This window comes from Momordica charantia (assembly GCF_013281855.1).
Source record: "Momordica charantia cultivar OHB3-1 chromosome 8 unlocalized genomic scaffold, Mcharantia_2.0 BLBB01000008.1, whole genome shotgun sequence".
Taxonomy (NCBI): Eukaryota; Viridiplantae; Streptophyta; class Magnoliopsida; order Cucurbitales; family Cucurbitaceae; genus Momordica; species Momordica charantia.
In genome coordinates this window covers 25,895,046-25,913,602 of record NW_028275166.1, presented here as the reverse complement: position 1 = coordinate 25,913,602, position 18,557 = coordinate 25,895,046, and the positions used below count along the sequence as shown (strand labels likewise).

The window sequence follows — 18,557 nt, the reverse complement described above, 5'->3', positions numbered from 1 at the left end:
CTTCCATTCAATCGGCTCTAGCTGTCAAGGCCGAGCTGGATGGGAGGGAAGTTCTGGCAGCGAGGGAGAAAGAGGAGTTCTCCGCTGCCTTGGAAGCTGCTTCTTCCACCATGAAGGATGAGCTGCTGAAGGCTCACTCTGAGGTGGAGACTTTGAAGGCCGAGGTGGAGTCTCATGCCGAGCTGCTGAAGAAGGAAGAGGACAGGCGCAAGACCCAACTCCGAGCTGCCCACGCTATTACCAGGGGCCTGGAGAGGGAGAAGTTCCAGCTCCTGAAGGAAAAGGACGACATGCTCCAGGCGCTCGAAGCGAAGGATAAAGAGCTAGAGCATGCGACTGCCGAGCTGGAGACGGCGAAGGAGCGCCTCAGCAATGGAGTCCTACTGGAGGAATCGTTTAGGCAACATCCTGACTTCGATGGATTTGCCAAAGATTTTTCCGACGCGGGCTTCAAGTTCCTCATGAAGGGTATTGCTTCCGACATGCCCGACCTTCAGATCGATCTCAGCGATCTGAAAAGGAGGTATGCCGAGAAGTGGGCGTCTGGTCCTAGCGGCACCCCTGGCCCCCAAGCATTGGTGGATCAGTATGTCAGGGATCTGAACTCTGACTACTCCGATCCCGAAGAGGACCAGGTCGGCTCCACTCAGGAGGGCGCTCCCCCAGCAGGCTCTTAGGCGACCACCCTTCACGAGGCTTTTCACTGTTCTCCCTCCCTTTTCTTTTTTGTTTGCAAGTGTCAGGGCAGAGCTGCAAGGTCTATAAGCCTTGGCTCTGCTCTTCATTCAATAAAGAGACTCCCATTTGCTTCTACTTTGTTGTTGGCAACCGCTTTCCTTTGCTTTTCCTTTGAACTGCAGCTAACGTCACCTCGCACCTCTTACTTTTGAGGTCGCGCCTTTAATTAACATAATTTGAAAGTTTGAGTTTGAATCTCTTAATGTTCAATACATTGCACCAACTCTGGATTTTTAACATTTCACCCTTAACTTAAAAAGGTAAAAAGGCTAAAATCCTAAGTCCGTAGCTATTCTTCATATCGTTCCTCCTACCCCCAAGTTCGGAGGCTTGATCATTTTGAACTTTCCATATCGCCCCCTTTGCCTTGAAGGTTTGAATTTTAAGTTCGTCAGTGGTTTTGGCATCGCACCTCGTACCCTTAGGCTTCGAAGGATTGAATTTGAACCAACTGCTGGAATGCGATCGCGTGGGAGTCCGTGTCCCCCATTTAATTTCTTGTCGAACTCGGAAGCATGAAATTAAATCATCACATTTATTCCGATCATAATTCTTTTGGAACAGTCTTTACAGATGCATTGAAAATCCTTTTGTCATTTCAAGGATAATAACGCTTCAGGTGCTCCGCGTTCCACGGGTGCGCGAGGACGTCTCCTTTCAGATCGGCCAATATGTACGTCCCAGGTCGGACTATGCCCTTGATCTCAAACGGGCCCTCCCAGGCCGGGTCAAGGGCACCCACATGCGTTTGGACCCTCCTTAAGACCAGATGTCCGACCTGAAAGGCCCGAGGTCGGACGCGGGCATTGTAATGTCTGGCCATTCTGCCCTGATATTCCGCCAGGCGTAGCTGGGCCATTGCTCTTCTTTCTTCCAACAAGTCGAGGTTGAGGAGCAGCCCATCCTCATTCGTCGTAGGCTCATAATGCTCTACTCTGTCAGATGGCATGCCGATCTCGACCGGGACTACAGCTTCGGAGCCGAAGGCCAGGGAGAACGGGGTCTCACCCGTCGACTCTCGTTGGGTGGTCCGGTACGACCATAGAACCTCTGGTAGCTCCTCGGGCGCACCTGCCTTTCTTGGAGTCCAGTCTAAGTTTGATGCCTCGCTTGATGATCTTGTTGACCGCCTCCACCTGCCCATTTGCTTGCGGATGTGCGGGGGACGAGCTGAGATGACTTATGCCAAGTTTGCTGCAAAAGTCTTTGAACTTGGCGTTGTCAAACTGCTTCCCATTGTCTGTCACTATGGCCTGCGGTATACCAAAGCGACATATGATATTCGTCCATACGAAGGACGTGACCCTGGATTCCGTTATGTGGGAGAGCGCCTCGGCCTCGACCCACTTGGTGAAGTAATCCACAGCAACCACAGCGAACTTGGTCTGGCCCTTGTCCAAAGGGAAAGGACCAATGATATCTACCCCCCACTGCGCGAATGGCCATGGGGCCGAGATGGGGGTGAGCAGCTCGGGAGGTTGGTGGATTATGGCCCCGTAGCGTTGGCAATTGTCGCAAGTTCTAACGAACTTCTTGGCGTCCTGGCTGAGGGTCGGCCAATAGTATCCTTGCCGGATCACTTTGGCTGACAGCGACCGGGCGCCTGAGTGATTGCCGCACACTCCTTCGTGGATCTCTCTGAGGACGTACAGGCCCTCTTCAGGGGTTAGGCATTTCAATAGAGGCAGGGAAAAGCCACGTCGGTACAATGCACCATCTCGGACCACGAACCGAGCTGCCCGCCTTGCCAACTTTCTGCGCTTCTTGGGATCTTGTGGTGAGTTACCCCTAATGAAGTTCGTGATCGGGTCCATCCATGAGGATTCTGGAGCGCCGATCTCCATCAGATCTGGCTCTAAGATCGAGGGATTATCTAGGATCTCGATGGGGACCGACCTGGCGAGGTCGGTCTCGTACGCCGATGCTAACTTGGCCAAGGCGTCAGCATTAGAATTTTCTGCTCGCGGAATCCGGCTTACCTCGTAAGTTCGAAACTGGGCGAGGTATGATCTGACCTTGCCCAAATACTTCTCCATTCGGGTGTCTTTGGCTTGTTATTCGTCCTTGATCTGGCTCACAACCAGCTGGGAGTCACTGAAGACCTTAACACAAGAGGCCCCCAATGCTCGAGCGATTCGCAGGCAGACAATAAATGCTTCATACTCTGCCTCGTTGTTAGAAGTCCGGAAGCTGAACCGCAAGGCATACTCAAATCGCTCATCCCCTGGTCCGAGCAAGAGGACCCCGGCTCCGCACCCCTTCTCATTGGAGGATCCGTCGACATAGACTGTCCAAGGTAGGTCGGACTCGCTCAGCTCGGAAGGTGGTGTGAGCTCGGCTATGAAATCTGCCGCTGCTTGTCCTTTCAACGCAGTTCTGGGTTCGAACTGGATGTCGTACTCACTTAGCTCCATTGCCCACTTCATTAGGCGACCAGAAGCTTCTGGCTTATGGAAGATGCTTTTTAGGGGCAAGTTAGTGAGCACCACCACCATATGGTCTTGGAAGTATGGTCTAAGTCGTCGGGCCGAGGTGACCAAAGCGAGAGCCAACTTCTCCATCTGAGGGTATCTAGTCTCGGCTTCGGTCATAGCCTTGTTTGTGTAGTAGACCGGGTTTTGCCGCGCTTCCTCTTGCCTGATTAGGGCCGAGCTGACGGCACTGTCAGACACTGCTACGTACAATTGGAGCTTGTCCCCCGGCATGGGCTTGGCAAGCAAGGGTGCCGAACAGAGGTAGCTCTTCAATTGCTGAAATGCTTGCTCGCACTCCGCTGTCCATTCAAACGGCCCTTTCTTTCGTAAGACCTTGAAAAAAGGGAGGCACTTATCTGTCGACCTTGAAACAAACCGGTTCAGGGCCGCAATCCTGCCATTGAGGCACTGAAGCTGCTTCAGCGTTTTAGGTGCCTCCATCTCGATCACGGCTTTAATCTTTTCGGGGTTGGCCTCGATTCCCCGGTTGTTTACCATGAAGCCAAGAAATTTTCCCGAGGTGACTCCAAAGGCACACTTAGCAGGGTTGAGCTTCATTTGATATGCCCTCAGAACCTCGAAGGCTTCGACCAGGTCGGAGAGATGCGACTTAGACTGCTTGCTCTTGACAAGCATGTCGTCCACATACACTTCCATATTCCGGCCGATCTGCTTGGCGAACATTTTGTTCACCATTCTCTGGTAGGTCGTTCCTGCGTTCTTTAACCCGAAGGGCATGACCTTGTAGCAGTACAGACCTTGGTCTGTTATGAAAGCAGTATGACCTTCATCTGAGACATGTATCTTGATTTGGTTGTACCCAGAGTAGGCGTCCATGAAGGTGAGCAGTTTGTGCCCGGCTGTGGCGTCCACGAGCTGATCAATCCTCGGCAGTGGGAAGCAATCTTTCGGGCATGCCTTATTTAAGTTCGTAAAATCTACGCACATTCTCCACTTGCCGTTAGATTTTTTAACTAATACAACATTGGAGAGCCACTCGGGATACGAAATTTCTCTTATGTATTCAGCTTTCAAAAGTTTGTTAACTTCCTCAACAATTACATCACTCATCTCCTTGTTTATAGGTCTTCTCTTTTGTTTCACAGGTCGGAATGATGAATCTATGCTGAGGCGATGCGTCATAATTCGCGGGTCAATGCCAGGCATGTCCTCATGGAACCACGCAAAGACGTCCGAGTTGGATCTGAGGAAGTGGATTAGCTCCTCTCTGTCGATGGCCCCCAGCTTGGTTCCTATGCTTACCTGCTTCTCGGGACTAAGCAGAGGAACAAGCTCGAGCTCCTCACTGGGTGTGGCAAACTCCTTCCTCGGCAGGTCAGCCTCGAACTCGAGCGTCCCATCCTTGAGAGTTTCGAGGGCGCAGACCGATGAGCCTGTGAGTGCGGCGGCATAACACTCCCTCGAAGCGGTCTGTTCTCCTCGGACCGTGCCCACGCCATTGGGGGTGGAATACTTCAAAACTTGATGAAGTGTTGAGGGAATGGCCCGAAATGAGTGGATGATGGGTCTCCCAAAGATGGCGTTACAGGCCGATCTACCGTCAACTACCACGAACTCGGCCATTTGAGTGACCCGAGTTTGGTCCTGCCCCAGCGTGACCGGCAAGTCGATGCAACCCTCTGGGATGACCGATTCTCCAGAGAACCCAACCAGCGACGTCGGGCTTCTCTTCAATTGCGACCTCGTCCAGCCCAAGGCGAGGTAGGTCGGTAAGGACAGGATGTTAGCGGATGCGCCCCCGTCTACCAGCACTCTCCTGACCACCACATGATCAATCAAGGGAGCAATCACAAGGGCATCATTGTGGGCAGGTGGACCTCCTCCAAGTCTGCACCGTCGAAGGTGATTGGGCAGGTCGGCCCCTGCTCCGTGATGATGCACACCTCGCGCCTGGCTGCACGGGTTAACTCCTTTCTTTTATGTCCGGATTGACCCCCGCTTGGCCCTCCAAAAATGGTATTGATGACCGCAGGTCGGTCGGTGCGCCGGGGTGGCATCCTTGAACGCTTTCGCTCTTCCTTTTTCTTTGCTGAGCTGGTCCTGGGCTTTCCCACGAACTTCTTGAAGTAGCCGTCTTGAATTAGATCCTCAATTTGGCGCTTCAATTCCCAGCAGTCCGACGTGTTGTGGCCGTGCTCCCGATGGAAGCGGCAATACTTGTCCTTGCTGCGCCTCTCCGGGGCTCCCCGAAGTTTCTCCGGACGCTTGAGTAGTTTTTCCATTCCAGAATCCTCGATGTTCGTTAGGATCTTGGAAATTGGAATCGTGGTTGGGGTGAAGCACTCGTAAGGTCGGCTCCTGGTAGGTCCGTTCTCCACCCTTCGATACTCAGGTCGGCCACTCGAGAAGGATCCCTTGTCCTTGGACTTGGGATCTGCCCTTTCATCTTTTCCACTTCTGCCCCGGCCGATCTTTCGTTCAGGTCGGCCGGTTTTGGTTCGGAGGAGCTCCTGTCCGTCGATGACTTTCTTCGCCTTCTGGAGTACCTCGGCGAAGGTGGCCGGGGCCTCCTCTCCAAGCTTCATCGTGAGGGCTTCGTCGGCTAGACCGGTGAGGAAATAGCACATGGCCGAGTCATCGGAGCAGTGTGCAACCTTCAACTATTCCTCCTGGAATCTGGTGACATACTCCCGCAGCGTCTCACCCTCCTTCTGCCTGATGGTGGCGAGATGGGTCGCTGTCTTTTTGTCATAGTGCCGAGAAGAGAACTGGGCGAGGAACTCCTTTCTCAGCTGAGAGTAGGTTGAGATCGACCTGGCTGGCAGTCTCCGGTACCACAATCGCGCGCTGCCAGTAAGCGCGATTTGAAAGGCGCGACATTTGATTGCGTCTGATGCCGCTGGAAGTCCATGAGACCTTCAAAGACCTCAACATAGTCCTTGGGGTCCTTCGTCCCGTCATAAGGCTTCACGGTAGGAGCTTTGAACTTCGGAGGGATTGGTGCTTCCAAAACGTCCGAGGTGAAAGGCGATTCTCCCAAGTCGCCGTCGTTCAGTGAATCGTCTTTCTGCTCACATTTGGCCTTTAAGGCCTCCACCTGAGCATCGAGCTCCCCCCTCAGCTGGTCGAACTCCTCCCTCTGGTGGGCATCGCTGGCAGCTAGAGTCCTTCGATCCGTCGTATTGGTCGAATTCGCTGGTTGAACCATGTTCGCTCGCGTGTTGGTTTAAAGGAATTGGGATGACGTAGATTGTAAGTCGTCCCCACAGACGGCGCCAAATGTTTATGCAAAGATGTGCACAACAGTGTGTTCCTGATTGTAGCTCGAACTCGGCCTCCGTACCGACCTGAACATTTGGGCGGACCTGCACAAAAAGGTGAGCACTCCGACGATCAAGTCAGTATAGGTCGGATTCCAAGTTTAGTTCGAAGCCAGAAATCATCGTACCTGATCGGGAAGTGAGGTCCTCTACTTATGGGTGGTGGGCCCGCTAATCTCGCGATGGTTACAGTCGGTAATCTCGGGACCGTCGGTTACACCCGGTGATCTCGGGACCGACAGTTGCTCACATCGGCCCCTACCGAGCTCCCCGGTAGGTCAGACCTGGGTCAGGTTCACCTCGGCCCTCATACTTAGCTTTCGTCGGCGTTGGTGGCAGCCATTTCGGCTATCCGAGCTGGGCATGACTCATGGGCCATCTTGGAGCACCAATAGGGGTCCTCCACATGTCCAGGGTATTTTCATCCCCAAACAATAGTCAATACTTATAGTTTATAATTCTATATAAGTTTATGTTATAATAGTAGATAGATACAATTTATATCTCCATATAAGTTTATGTTATAATGGTCCTTATTATAATAAGATTATTTTTATGTTATTGTACTCATGTTTTGCTATTAACTTGTATGTGTTTTTGGCTTGTCTATTATATTCATTTGTACAGTTAGAAAAAAATATTAGAATATATTAAGAAGTAAATTAGAAGATTATGAGTATAATTGATTTGGGGCCACAATGATTTAATGTTTAAAAAATCAAATTTGAAACATTACCTCTTTTGCATTTAAATAGAAAAAAACTCATTATAATAAATATAAATATCATAAATAAAGGTAAATTTGACATTTGGAAAAAAAATTTAAATCCAGAAACCTAAAACTGTAAAATTTGTAAATATTAAACATTTGTGAAAACAAATTTCCAAAACGACCCGTCCAAAACATTATCTCTTAATCTTTTAATTTTTTCTTTCTTCTTTGTGAATTTGGTCTCTTTAATCTTTAAAATTTCTTAATTTTATGCATAGTATATTTGAAAATTCTCAATTAAGTTGTTCTTGTTGAAGAATGTATGTGTTAAAATTTGGATATATAGGCCACTCGGAAGAAATAGATGTACGTCAAGTAACATTCAAATGGAACCTATTCCTGGAGTAATCACACAAAATAAATATATACAAATTTATTTTCATAAAAATTTAATGACATTCCCACGCACGACCAAACAAAACACAGTTATCTTTGATTACGATAAATCTTAAACCAAACAGTCCATCCATGAGACGGAATGGGAATGGTAGATGGGTAAGCCTTCCCCCATCCCATCTATGCTCTCCATTTCAATTTCCATCTCATTGAAATTTCTCACTACAGTTTTAGGGGATTAGGGCAGAGAATTCACAGGGATTGAAATTTCTGAGGGGAATAATTTTCAGCTTATTATTTTTTTAAAAAAATTCTCAATTAAATAATTTTTAAAATAAATTTCTAATTAGATGCTTAATTCCCAAGAAGGACGAATCCTCATCTCATGATTGAATCACTATCGAGAATCCTTGAAAAAATCTTAAACCACTAAAAAAAAGTGGGAACGGGGACGAGGAACGTATTCTTTGTCTCCCATCTCAACCCACGAAGAGCTTAAATGGAGATTCTCGTCCCGTTTAGAATGGGTCTCCACTCCGTTTAGGCAGGTCCCTGCAGAGAAAATGAACACTCGATCTTTATCTAACTTTCAACAAACGAAAATAAGTCTTCACAACATCATATCTCCCAAAATATGGAACGTCATATTCTTTACTGATGCAACACTGAAACGACATCGTATCACTGCTCGATCACCCGCTTAGCGCCATCCAGAGTATTCCTGAGCATCATGGCGACGGCCATTGGGCCGACGCCACCGGGAACAGGCGTTATCCAACCAGCCACTTTACAAGCTTCCTGGAAATCTACATCCCCAACCAGCCGGTAGCCCGACTTTGTGGTTGGGTCATCAACTGCATTTGTACCAACATCGATGACTGTAGCACCCGGTTTGATCCAACTGCCCTTGATCTAACATCAAACAACCCACCAACAATATGCATCAGTAATTAAGTCTCACACAAAGTTGTTCCAAAAAAAAAAATAATAATAAAAATGGAGAAAAAAAGATATGTTAGGAATATTAGCAACCAGAAGACATCATTGCACTGGTGCAAAAGCCATCATTCACATTCATATGATAAAGTTTGATCTCTCCAGAGATTAAATTACGACTTTAAATCTTTGAGGGTAAGGTTTGTTTAGTATATAAGTTCTAAAAAACTTCTAATTACTGTTCCTGGACTTTGAATTATGATTCTAATTAGTTCTACTATTAAGATTGTTAACTAAATAATGATGTTGCATACTTATTAGACAGATGGTTGGCTGATTTGGCACAATGGGGTCGATAGATGGCTGAAGAAAGTAGATAATTCAACCAAATAAAGTGGCATGTGCTTTAAGCAACGTATCTATAAAAGTGATTTTATAGATTGTCACTCTATTTTGTTTCACTATCAATTTCTTTCGACCATTTGTCTAGCACTTCATGTCAAACCATTTAAGATTTGTCTAATAAATAGAACCAAAATTTTAATTGAAAGTTATTAAAATTTAAGGACTAAATAGAAATAAACATGAATCTCTGGGGACTAAATTTGTAAACTAACCTTTATTTTTCTAATACTAATGTAGCACCTAAACATACTTCCTATCATTTTCCAGTAAACTTAGAAACCAAAGTCTGAGATCCTCGGTGAAGCCAAACAGATATTCAAATATAAGAATTGGGGAGGGGAAAACAATGCCATTGTAAAATCTAGCATACCATTTGTGCCAGTCCGGCTGCAGCAATTATGATATCTGCTTCCCGGATAACGCTTTCTGGATCACCAGAAAGCGAATGAACAATCGTCACGGTTGCATCTGCTTTCAGAAGCAGCAAAGAAACTGGTATTCCAACTATGTTGCTTCGCCCCAGAACAACAGCCTTCTTTCCCCTAATACTTATTCCACTTCGTGACAGCAACTCAAGACACCCCTGCACATAATAAAACATTATTATCTCAGAAGTGAACTTATGACATGAGTTACCATTTTCTGAGCTATGATCAACATAAAAATGAAACGAAACGAAACGGAATCTTTGAACAATGATATACAAGGAGCTACTGCTCTTCCAGTTGACAAAGATTTATGAGTTTAATGATTATTCTCTAAGGCTTATAAACATTTGTTATTGCCTTTGGAGTGCAAGGTAGGAATAAGGGATCTCTGCCTTTCATTGCAAGCTTCCCGATGTTCAGAGGATGAAAGCCATCTATATCCTTCTCGATGCTTATTTCAGCTAAAACTTTCTCTTCATTTATGTGCCTTGGCAAACGAAGCTGAACCAATATACCTGTAAAAGCAACAAACCAATAGATTTGTTGGGGGAGAAAATTCGAACGGAAGTTTTCAAGTTTCTTAGGATTAAAAAGAAAAAAATCTTCAAATGCAAAAACTCCAATACCACATAATAAGGGTAAGCTTAGTATAACTTCTAGAACAGTGTGAAAACTACTTGTAGCCACATCTGAATTTTTTCGAAGACTTGAAAAAAAAACTTAAAAGCCAAGTACTAAAAAGCGATGCTCTCAGAAGAATAAACTATATGCTTGGAGAAAGATAAAAAGCTCCAATTAAATTTATTAAGGATTGGAAAAATTAATGGAAACATCATTTATCTAGCAGAAAGACGTTTACTACAATATAACAATGCAATTGTTGGCACAAGGAATTCAAAAAGTAGAGAAGAGATTAACCATGTACTTCAGGATTCGCATTCAACTCGTGAATCTTGGCGATCAATTCGGCCTCAGACACTTGTTCAGGAAGATCAAAACCGAAGTACTTGATTCCGACTTCCGCGCAAGCCTTTCTCTTCAAATTTACATAGCTCAGTGAACACTTTCTACTCCCGACAATCACCTCCGCCAGTCCCGGAACCTTCGGAAATCCCACACCAAAAGGAACAAGATCAAAATGCTGAAATCAGACGCGGCTAAACACATAAATTGTAGCACAATTATCAGATTGAAATTGATAAAAAAAAACCTTTCCGTATTTCTCTGAGAGTTTGCTCACTTCCTCCGCGATTTCAGATCTGACAGTCTGGGCGATTTCTTTGCCGTCGATTATCGTAGCTTTGTGGCCGGAATCGGACGCCATTTTTGCAGGTGACAAGGGGAAACGCTTATCCGTTCTGGATTTGTAGCAGTGACAATGTGTCGCACACAGATTCAGAACAGTGTGGATGAGTTGAGATTTGAGAAGGATGGATTGAAGACTCACTGAGTTGGAGAGATGGAATCGCTCGGGGAAATCTGCTGGGCCTTTGTTCCCATGCTTGGATTTGGGCGATGGACTGTGGCTCGAGAAATGGATCCATCTGAGAAGGATCGGTGATCTGCCTGTGGATGTACAAATTCTTTAGGCTATTTTCTTGAACAGAAAATGTATGTGCTGTTGGATAAAAATGAGGCGAAACAGAATGGCCAAAACAAAGAAGGCAATTAAACACAAATGGCCATGGAGATTGGTTTAGAATCTTCAATAATATTTATATACCCACAGACAAATTAGGTATATATAATTTTAGGATCTTAAACAACTGATATTTAGGATCTTAATTGCAGGGAATCAATTGTAACTAATCATTTAAACCATTAAAATCTAATTCAAAAATTTATACCTATAAATAGAGAAATCTAATGGCTACTTACGAGACAAATGGGGAAAGGTTTCTTTTCGTACCTATTGCCAAATTTGGATTTCTGAGAATCATGGGAGTATTAGAATTCCATATTTACTCCTACGCACATGTCTAGATTCATGTTGGATGCCCTTAAGTCATTTCTCCATTTTACCCTCCAGATGTTCAGCATCCTAGATTCCATAAATCATGGTGTGTGAGTTCATAAATAATTATTTTAAAATCTTATTAATTTGTCTCCAACTTAATCTAATTAAATTGTAGAACAAACATAACCAATTCGTTAATAAATTTCACTAACAATCTCCATATTAGATCTCTTAAATATTCTTACACGAGTTTCATCAACCACCATTTTGGTTCCATTGTTTGAGATTTTAAATCAAGCAATGCAACAATTCTATGCAATCACTTGTAGCCATGGTTTACATGATGGAAGTTGGGAGGAGCAAGACAATTACAAAGGGTCAAGTAATGGACAGTTTCAATTTTATTCGATTCCACCACACAACAACGCATTGCATGCATCTTTAAATGTTTTCATTTTCCAGAATGAAAGAAAGTTACGCGGTCTTTCATTGATCAGAAATGGTCGAGAAAGTCAATCATTATGAGGCTATTAGTAGACGAGAATGTGGTGTGGGTCATATCACTTTTGTCAGATATCATGGGCAGCAGGCATAGTTGGGGAAACTGACCCCGTATATAACGTCATCTACGGAGACAGCAAAAGTGTGAATGTCACTCAAAACATAGTTTACCTTGGGGGGAAGAAATTTATCTTCATGGATCTTATTGATTTTGGTTGTGCTCCCTCTAATTTCTCATTGGAAGAATTCTATGTTTTTTCAAAACAAGGAAGAATTGAAGAAAGTTATTTATGCGATTGAATTAAAAGGGAGTTTTCAGTTACCGTCAAATCCAACCAGAAATAGTTGATTGTAAGGTGCATAGAAGAAACATGCAACTGATATATTCACTTCTCTTGATACGGTGACGGTAAATTATGGATTGTTAGACTCTTACTAGAGCACACTTGTTCGATTGATGTTATTCATAATGACTATAGACAAGCGAAAAAACAATGATAAGTGAATGTGCGAAGACAATGTGAAGCATGAACAACTGAAGACATTGTGGTCCACGTGACATAATTGATTACGTTCGGAAGAAGCATGGAATCAATATTAGTTATGACAAGGCCTAGAGAGGAAGAGAGAAGCTTTAAACTCATCAAGGGGTCACCTGAACAGTCGTATGCTCTCAATCTCGTCTTTTGCAGCCAGACTGATTGTGAAAAATCCAAATACCATGTGTCTCTACTTACTCTATCTTTCTTCTGTCTATATACGTATTTATCCTATAGATTTATGCAGGGATGTACACAGCCCACGAGGTTGATGGTGATGGGAGGTTTAAATTTTCTTTATGAGTCTGGCAGCATAGATGGATGAAAACACTGTTTTTCAGTATTTTACGTTGATAACACATCCCTAAAAAATAAATTTCAGTGTCAATGATCAATTATGTGTTTTGGAGAAGAAGGAGACGATTCGTGAGTTTGAAGGTTGCCACTGTATTAATTATTGTATCTCCCAATGTAGCTACGCCTCCATAGTTTTAAAAACAATATTTGACTTTTCAATCCTATTTTTTCTACTCATTTTCCACTTTTCTGGATTGATTTTACGTTTTGTTAGATTATTTTTCATATTCTTTCATCTTAAATCTTTTTTTTTTTAATTTCAAAGTATTCTTTATTTTTGAAATTTTGAATTTTAAAATTTTGATTCACTAGTTTATTTTCTAAGATTAAGTTGTAGCAAAGATTTGGTTGACAATTTTGGTCACAAAATTTTAGGGGTAATGGTAGAATAATTTTAGCTATTTGGATGGGAGGATATATTTGTCCATCTAGCCTTGAACTACAACTGTCCATTGGCCATTTTTATGATTGGATACTTTTGACCATTTTTCAAGTCGCCACTGTTTAATATGATCACTCCTCTAGTTGCTCCAGATAAAGAAAGCATTTAATTTTTTTTAAGGATAATGAGTAACATTTTAGACAAATATACCCCTGTAACAAATGAGTTATATATGCTTCATATTTAAGTATTTTAAACAACCAAAATTTAATTTAAAAAGTAGATTAGCAAAAACAAACCGTATGGAATCAATTGTAACTAACCAAATAATGAAATTAAACAATTAAAATCTAATTTAAAATTGATAATCTATATTTTGAAAGTTGCTGAAAATTATTAAAATTTTGTTGATATAGATTCTTAAATTTAATAATTTTTTTTCTAAACTTTAAATTTTAAAATTCCTAGATGGGATGGGTAAATATGATTATTGGGTCCCTAAACTTGTCATTTGAAGGCTTTTTCCCCATCCTTCCTATTTTTCTTTTTGCTCGACAAATCTTTGTGGCACAAAAACAACCCCCATAAAAAAGTATTTGAATATGCTTTGACATCAATTGTTTGGGGGTAAACATACCAAGACACGTGGAGGACCCTTATTGGTGTTTGAAGAAACTGGATAAAAGGGATTGCCTAGGTCCACCTCGGCACTGCCGAGGAGACCGGATTCGCTCATTATAAAAGGCTAAGTATGGGCGTCAAGGTTCGACCTGGTTGGGGTCCGACCTGCTTGGAACCCGACAAGTTCGACATGAGAAAAGACATATAACCGCCAGTCGTGTGTACTGTCGGATCCATCACGTATAAATAGAGGACTTCATTTCACGCTCAGGTATGTAATCTCACCTCGAACTAAATACAGAGTCCGATCTATACTGACTTGAGCGTCGGAGTGCCTCCCCTCTTGTGCAGGTCCATTCTAGTGATCAGGTCAGAACCGGAGACCAGGTTCGAGCTTGATTCGTGAAGAACCGTTGTGCAAACTCTTGCATAAACATCAATTTCGTGGGCTGTACACATCCCTGAAGAATAATGTTTGGTAAATATACAAAATTATAAAGTATGATTGTAAATATGGTACCCAGCCGAAATTACAAAGTATGAATATATATATGGACCTAGATTCTTCTCAATCAACTTTGTTGGAAAGGTTGGAATGACTGCATATGATTGTTCGAAGGCGACCCCATAATTGATTCTAATGCCTTCTCTCTCCCTCTCCATGCTAAAACACATATTTTTTAGTGCAAAATTTAATGGAAAAGAATGACTGTGAATTGGATCCATTACTTTGAATTTCTCGCATTAATGGCAAGTTGTGTTCGGTACTGGTGTCATAGTTCCATTTATAGGGTCAGTGACAGTATCTACAGTGGTTTTGATTACTGGTGCGGCACTTCAATTTTTTGGGTCAATATCGACAGTAGTTTGCAGTGGTGTCACACTTCCATTTCTGGGGTTAATGTCATACTTACAGGTACCACATTTCCATTTCTAGGGTCAATATTTGTATCTACTGAGGCAGTATCATCAACGATGCAATAATCGGTCCCCAACTCATTCGACATAATCGTTAGGACTCATGTCACAATGAGATGAGATAAAGTAGAGTCGTTACGAACTGACACTTGAACGACTTTGAAATCGTTGTAGACATTGTTTTGGTCCAAATTACCATCATATAAAAATGTGATAAGTATAAACTCCATTGTTGTAGAGGAGAGCCGGAAAGAAAAAAAATATATATATATAGGGTAAAGTTGGAGAATCATGAAACTTTTTTTAAAAATATATTAGTTTTAAAAAAGTGAAGAGTGGTCGTCTCTCGACCATGCAACGTGACATGTGGAATGGTCACTTCCATCCCAAGTTCATGCATCTTAATAAAAAAGTGTGTAACCCAAGGTTTAAACTTGGGATGGAAGAAATATTAAGGTAATAGTACACCCATTAGACCATTAAGTAATTTTTTATAATAAACTACTAAATAGTATATAATATAACAAATTTTTTTTTTCCAAAAATGAACCGACCAGATGGTCATCTGTTCAAGAGACGACCATCCCACATCACATGGTCGTCTCTTGAAAAGACGACCACGTTCAAATTTTAAAAAAAATTTACGTTGCGCCTACCACGTCTAAGAGACGACCAACCTTCTGTTTTTTAAAAGTACAATATTTTTAAAATAAGTTTCAAAACCTACAATATTTTTAATATTTTTAATTAAACAACTATATTTTTAAAATAAGTTTCATTTGGAACAATATTAAAAAAAAAAAACCCCCTAAATTTCCCTAAAAATTATGTTTTTTTTTAAATATATTTTATCAATAAACTTTTCACCTCCATTTAAAAAGAGTCAACTTTGAAAAAAAACTTCAAATTTTTTGTTTTTACATTTGACCGAGATTTAAAAAATATATTTATAAAAACTAAATAACAAAAAAAAATTGAACGATGAAAGTAATGATTTTAAGTTTAATTTAAAAAAATAAAATAAAAAACAAATTAGTTATTAACGGAATAAATAATCATAAAAAAGTGCATGTTATAAAAAATCATAATGTATTAATAATTAATATATTGAATCTACAGTTTATTAGGGTAGAAATGTAGAATAAATAATTAACCATACTTACATAATTTTATAATAAAATCACTTCACTTTTCTAGACTCTTGGTATTCTTAAATTAAATATAACACAATTAGAAGTTATAATAATTAAATTAATTTAGGTAAGTAAACTTTTCATATTCTAAATTAAATATATAAATTATTAATTAATTGTAAGTCACATCTTATCAACATTTAAAATTTTACCGGAGATAAAATAGTAAAAAAAATATATATCTTTTTAGAGATGGTAACTTTTTTTATATAAGTATGACGGTAAAGTATAAATTTTGATAAGTTTAATATTTGACCTTTATTTTTAATTAAGGGTATTTTTGAAAAATTTTAAAAAGATATAGAAGGTTTGTCAATAGATTTTTCCAATTGGACATCTTAGAAAAACTTCATTACCATGTTTTCACATATACAAAAATTGAATCAACCCAACAAACTGAAATTGAACCAACCAAGTTAGTTTAGTCAATTAATTATGTTGGTATATTAAATCGAATCAAAACGTTTAAAGACATGTACAAATGTATTGAATAGTCAATATAATTTTTATGATTATTTTAAGGGGAATTGACTTGGGTAGCATATAAGTTTTATATACCTGTTTTTTACATTATCAAATATAGCAGATTTTTGAAATTTTTTATTTTGAATTTTTCAGTATTCCTAAATTGTCCTCTCATATCTCACGCGCAAATTCCTTCATGTTTCTTTTGTTTTTTTTTTATTCGCAGATTTTCTTTCACAACTTTATCAATTCTTCATCGGTCTCCTTGTTCATTCGTTAATCTTTTTTAGGTTTTCAGGTAATTACTTCTTCTTTATCTGATTTAAGCTTCAAATTCATTCAATTTTAGTTTCAGATTCATTCGATTTTAGCTTCAGTTTTAGGGTTTGTTTACTTCTTCTTCTTCGATTTTCTGCATGTTCGAATTTGAACCAATTTCTGTTGGAGTTTTTTACCAGATTTTTTATGTGATGAAATTGATAGAGATCTAACAAAGGAATTGATATAGATTTAATAGAGGAATTGCTAATGAGTATCGAAAAAGTCGTGTCTGTTTGGAAGGGGAGGCTTGATGATTCAATCGCTCCATGCAAATCCCCTAAATCACTTCGTTGTTCATTGATAAAGACACCATAAGCGCATTCAAGGCTTTGGCTGAAAAGATTGGTAATGGTGAAATGTTGACTATTTTGATTGAGATGAAGGCAGTTATCATCTCTAACATTCTATGGGGGATTCTGGAGGTTGTTTTCTAGAAATATTGTAGTTAAAATGTTCTGTGTTCTGATTGAGATGAAGATTGTTAATCATCTCTAAGATTCTATTGCTTTCTTTGGTTCAGTAGTAGTGTGTTTTGTACATAGCAATACTCGTCAGTTTTGTAATGTAATCGGTTGTATTTCTTTTGTCCAAAGTTATAATTACTTTTTCTTCTTTAACATGATCAACATGAATTTTGCTATCAGTTAACTCATATACTCATATCAATATTATTCAGTGTTTAAATATTCACTTCTTCTAAATCAGTGATACTAATTGTTGATATATTGAATGAAGTATATCAGTGAGGTATATCACAATGATATATTTTATATTAGGTATATCTATAATTGATATACTCAATACAGGGTATATCGACTGGTTATATTAATTGATATATTTTATCACTACTATTTATTTTATGTTATTTGTTGATTGGTGAAAGCATTTTCAAGATGTTGTTAATTGTTTCTAATTTAGAGTATTGTTGTACTTTAACCTAGAATACCATATTTGATTATCCTATTAAAATAAAATATAATATATCAAAAATGTCATAGGTATATCAACAAAGTAGATAAAAGATAAATCAGCAGCATATCAGATGTATATCAGATACTCATATCAGTACTAATTCAGATGTGTATTAGACATACATATTGCAAGTATATTAGAAGTATATCAAATATATATCATACATTTATATTTCAAATATATCAAATACTCATATCAGTAGTATATCACATACATATCCAGGTATACTGAAATATCATATCAATAGTATATTGGACATATATTACATAGAAACTCACATCAGGTATATTAGAATATCATATCAATAGTATATCAAACGTATATCAGACATATACCGTATTTAATAGGTTTTTTGTTCATCATTGGGATTGTTCTTCGCAATTTAGGGTTCAATTTTTTAGAATTCCAAAAATTTCTTACCGTATTTAATATGTTTTTTTTCATCTCGTTATTCTTTTTATTTTAAATTAATGAAGTGTTTATGTTCTTCATTCTATTATAACAGGAATCATATCAGATGAGTATATCACATTGATATACTACATATAAAATATATTATAGGTACATCAGTGTTATATCTGACATATATCATGACTATATCAGTGATAAATCAATAAATGGTAAATAATATAATCATATGAGAAGTTATATAAGTGGTATATCAGTTGTACATACCAACAATTTGAGCATGGAGTCACACGTTATATATACCAACAACATGTAATCACATCAGTTGTTCATTTTGAACCAAAACTTCAATGTCAAAAGACAACTTTTTTTGCAGAACATCATATAATCATATCAAAAGTTTATATATCAATACACATATATCATGGTTATATCAGAAGTATATGACTGATAAATTGGAAGTATATCAAGTACATATCAAATATATATATAAGTGGTAAATCAATGATAAATCATATATCAGTACTATATCAGAAATTATATTAGTGGATTA

At 40.0% G+C, this 18,557-nt stretch overlaps 1 protein-coding gene across 1 annotated transcript; it reads right to left on the bottom strand.

Moving 5' to 3' along the window:
- Positions 1-8,154: 8,154 nt before the first annotated feature.
- LOC111013324 (bifunctional protein FolD 2) lies at positions 8,155-11,014 on the bottom strand. The gene is made up of 5 exons (XM_022287756.2): positions 10,581-11,014; positions 10,289-10,472; positions 9,728-9,885; positions 9,313-9,525; positions 8,155-8,513 (listed from the first exon to the last, which is right to left on the bottom strand). Exons 1-5 carry the CDS (start codon positions 10,692-10,694, stop codon positions 8,283-8,285), a joined length of 900 nt encoding a protein of 299 aa, XP_022143448.2. The 5' UTR covers positions 10,695-11,014; the 3' UTR covers positions 8,155-8,282.
- Between the last annotated feature and the right edge of the window lie 7,543 nt (positions 11,015-18,557).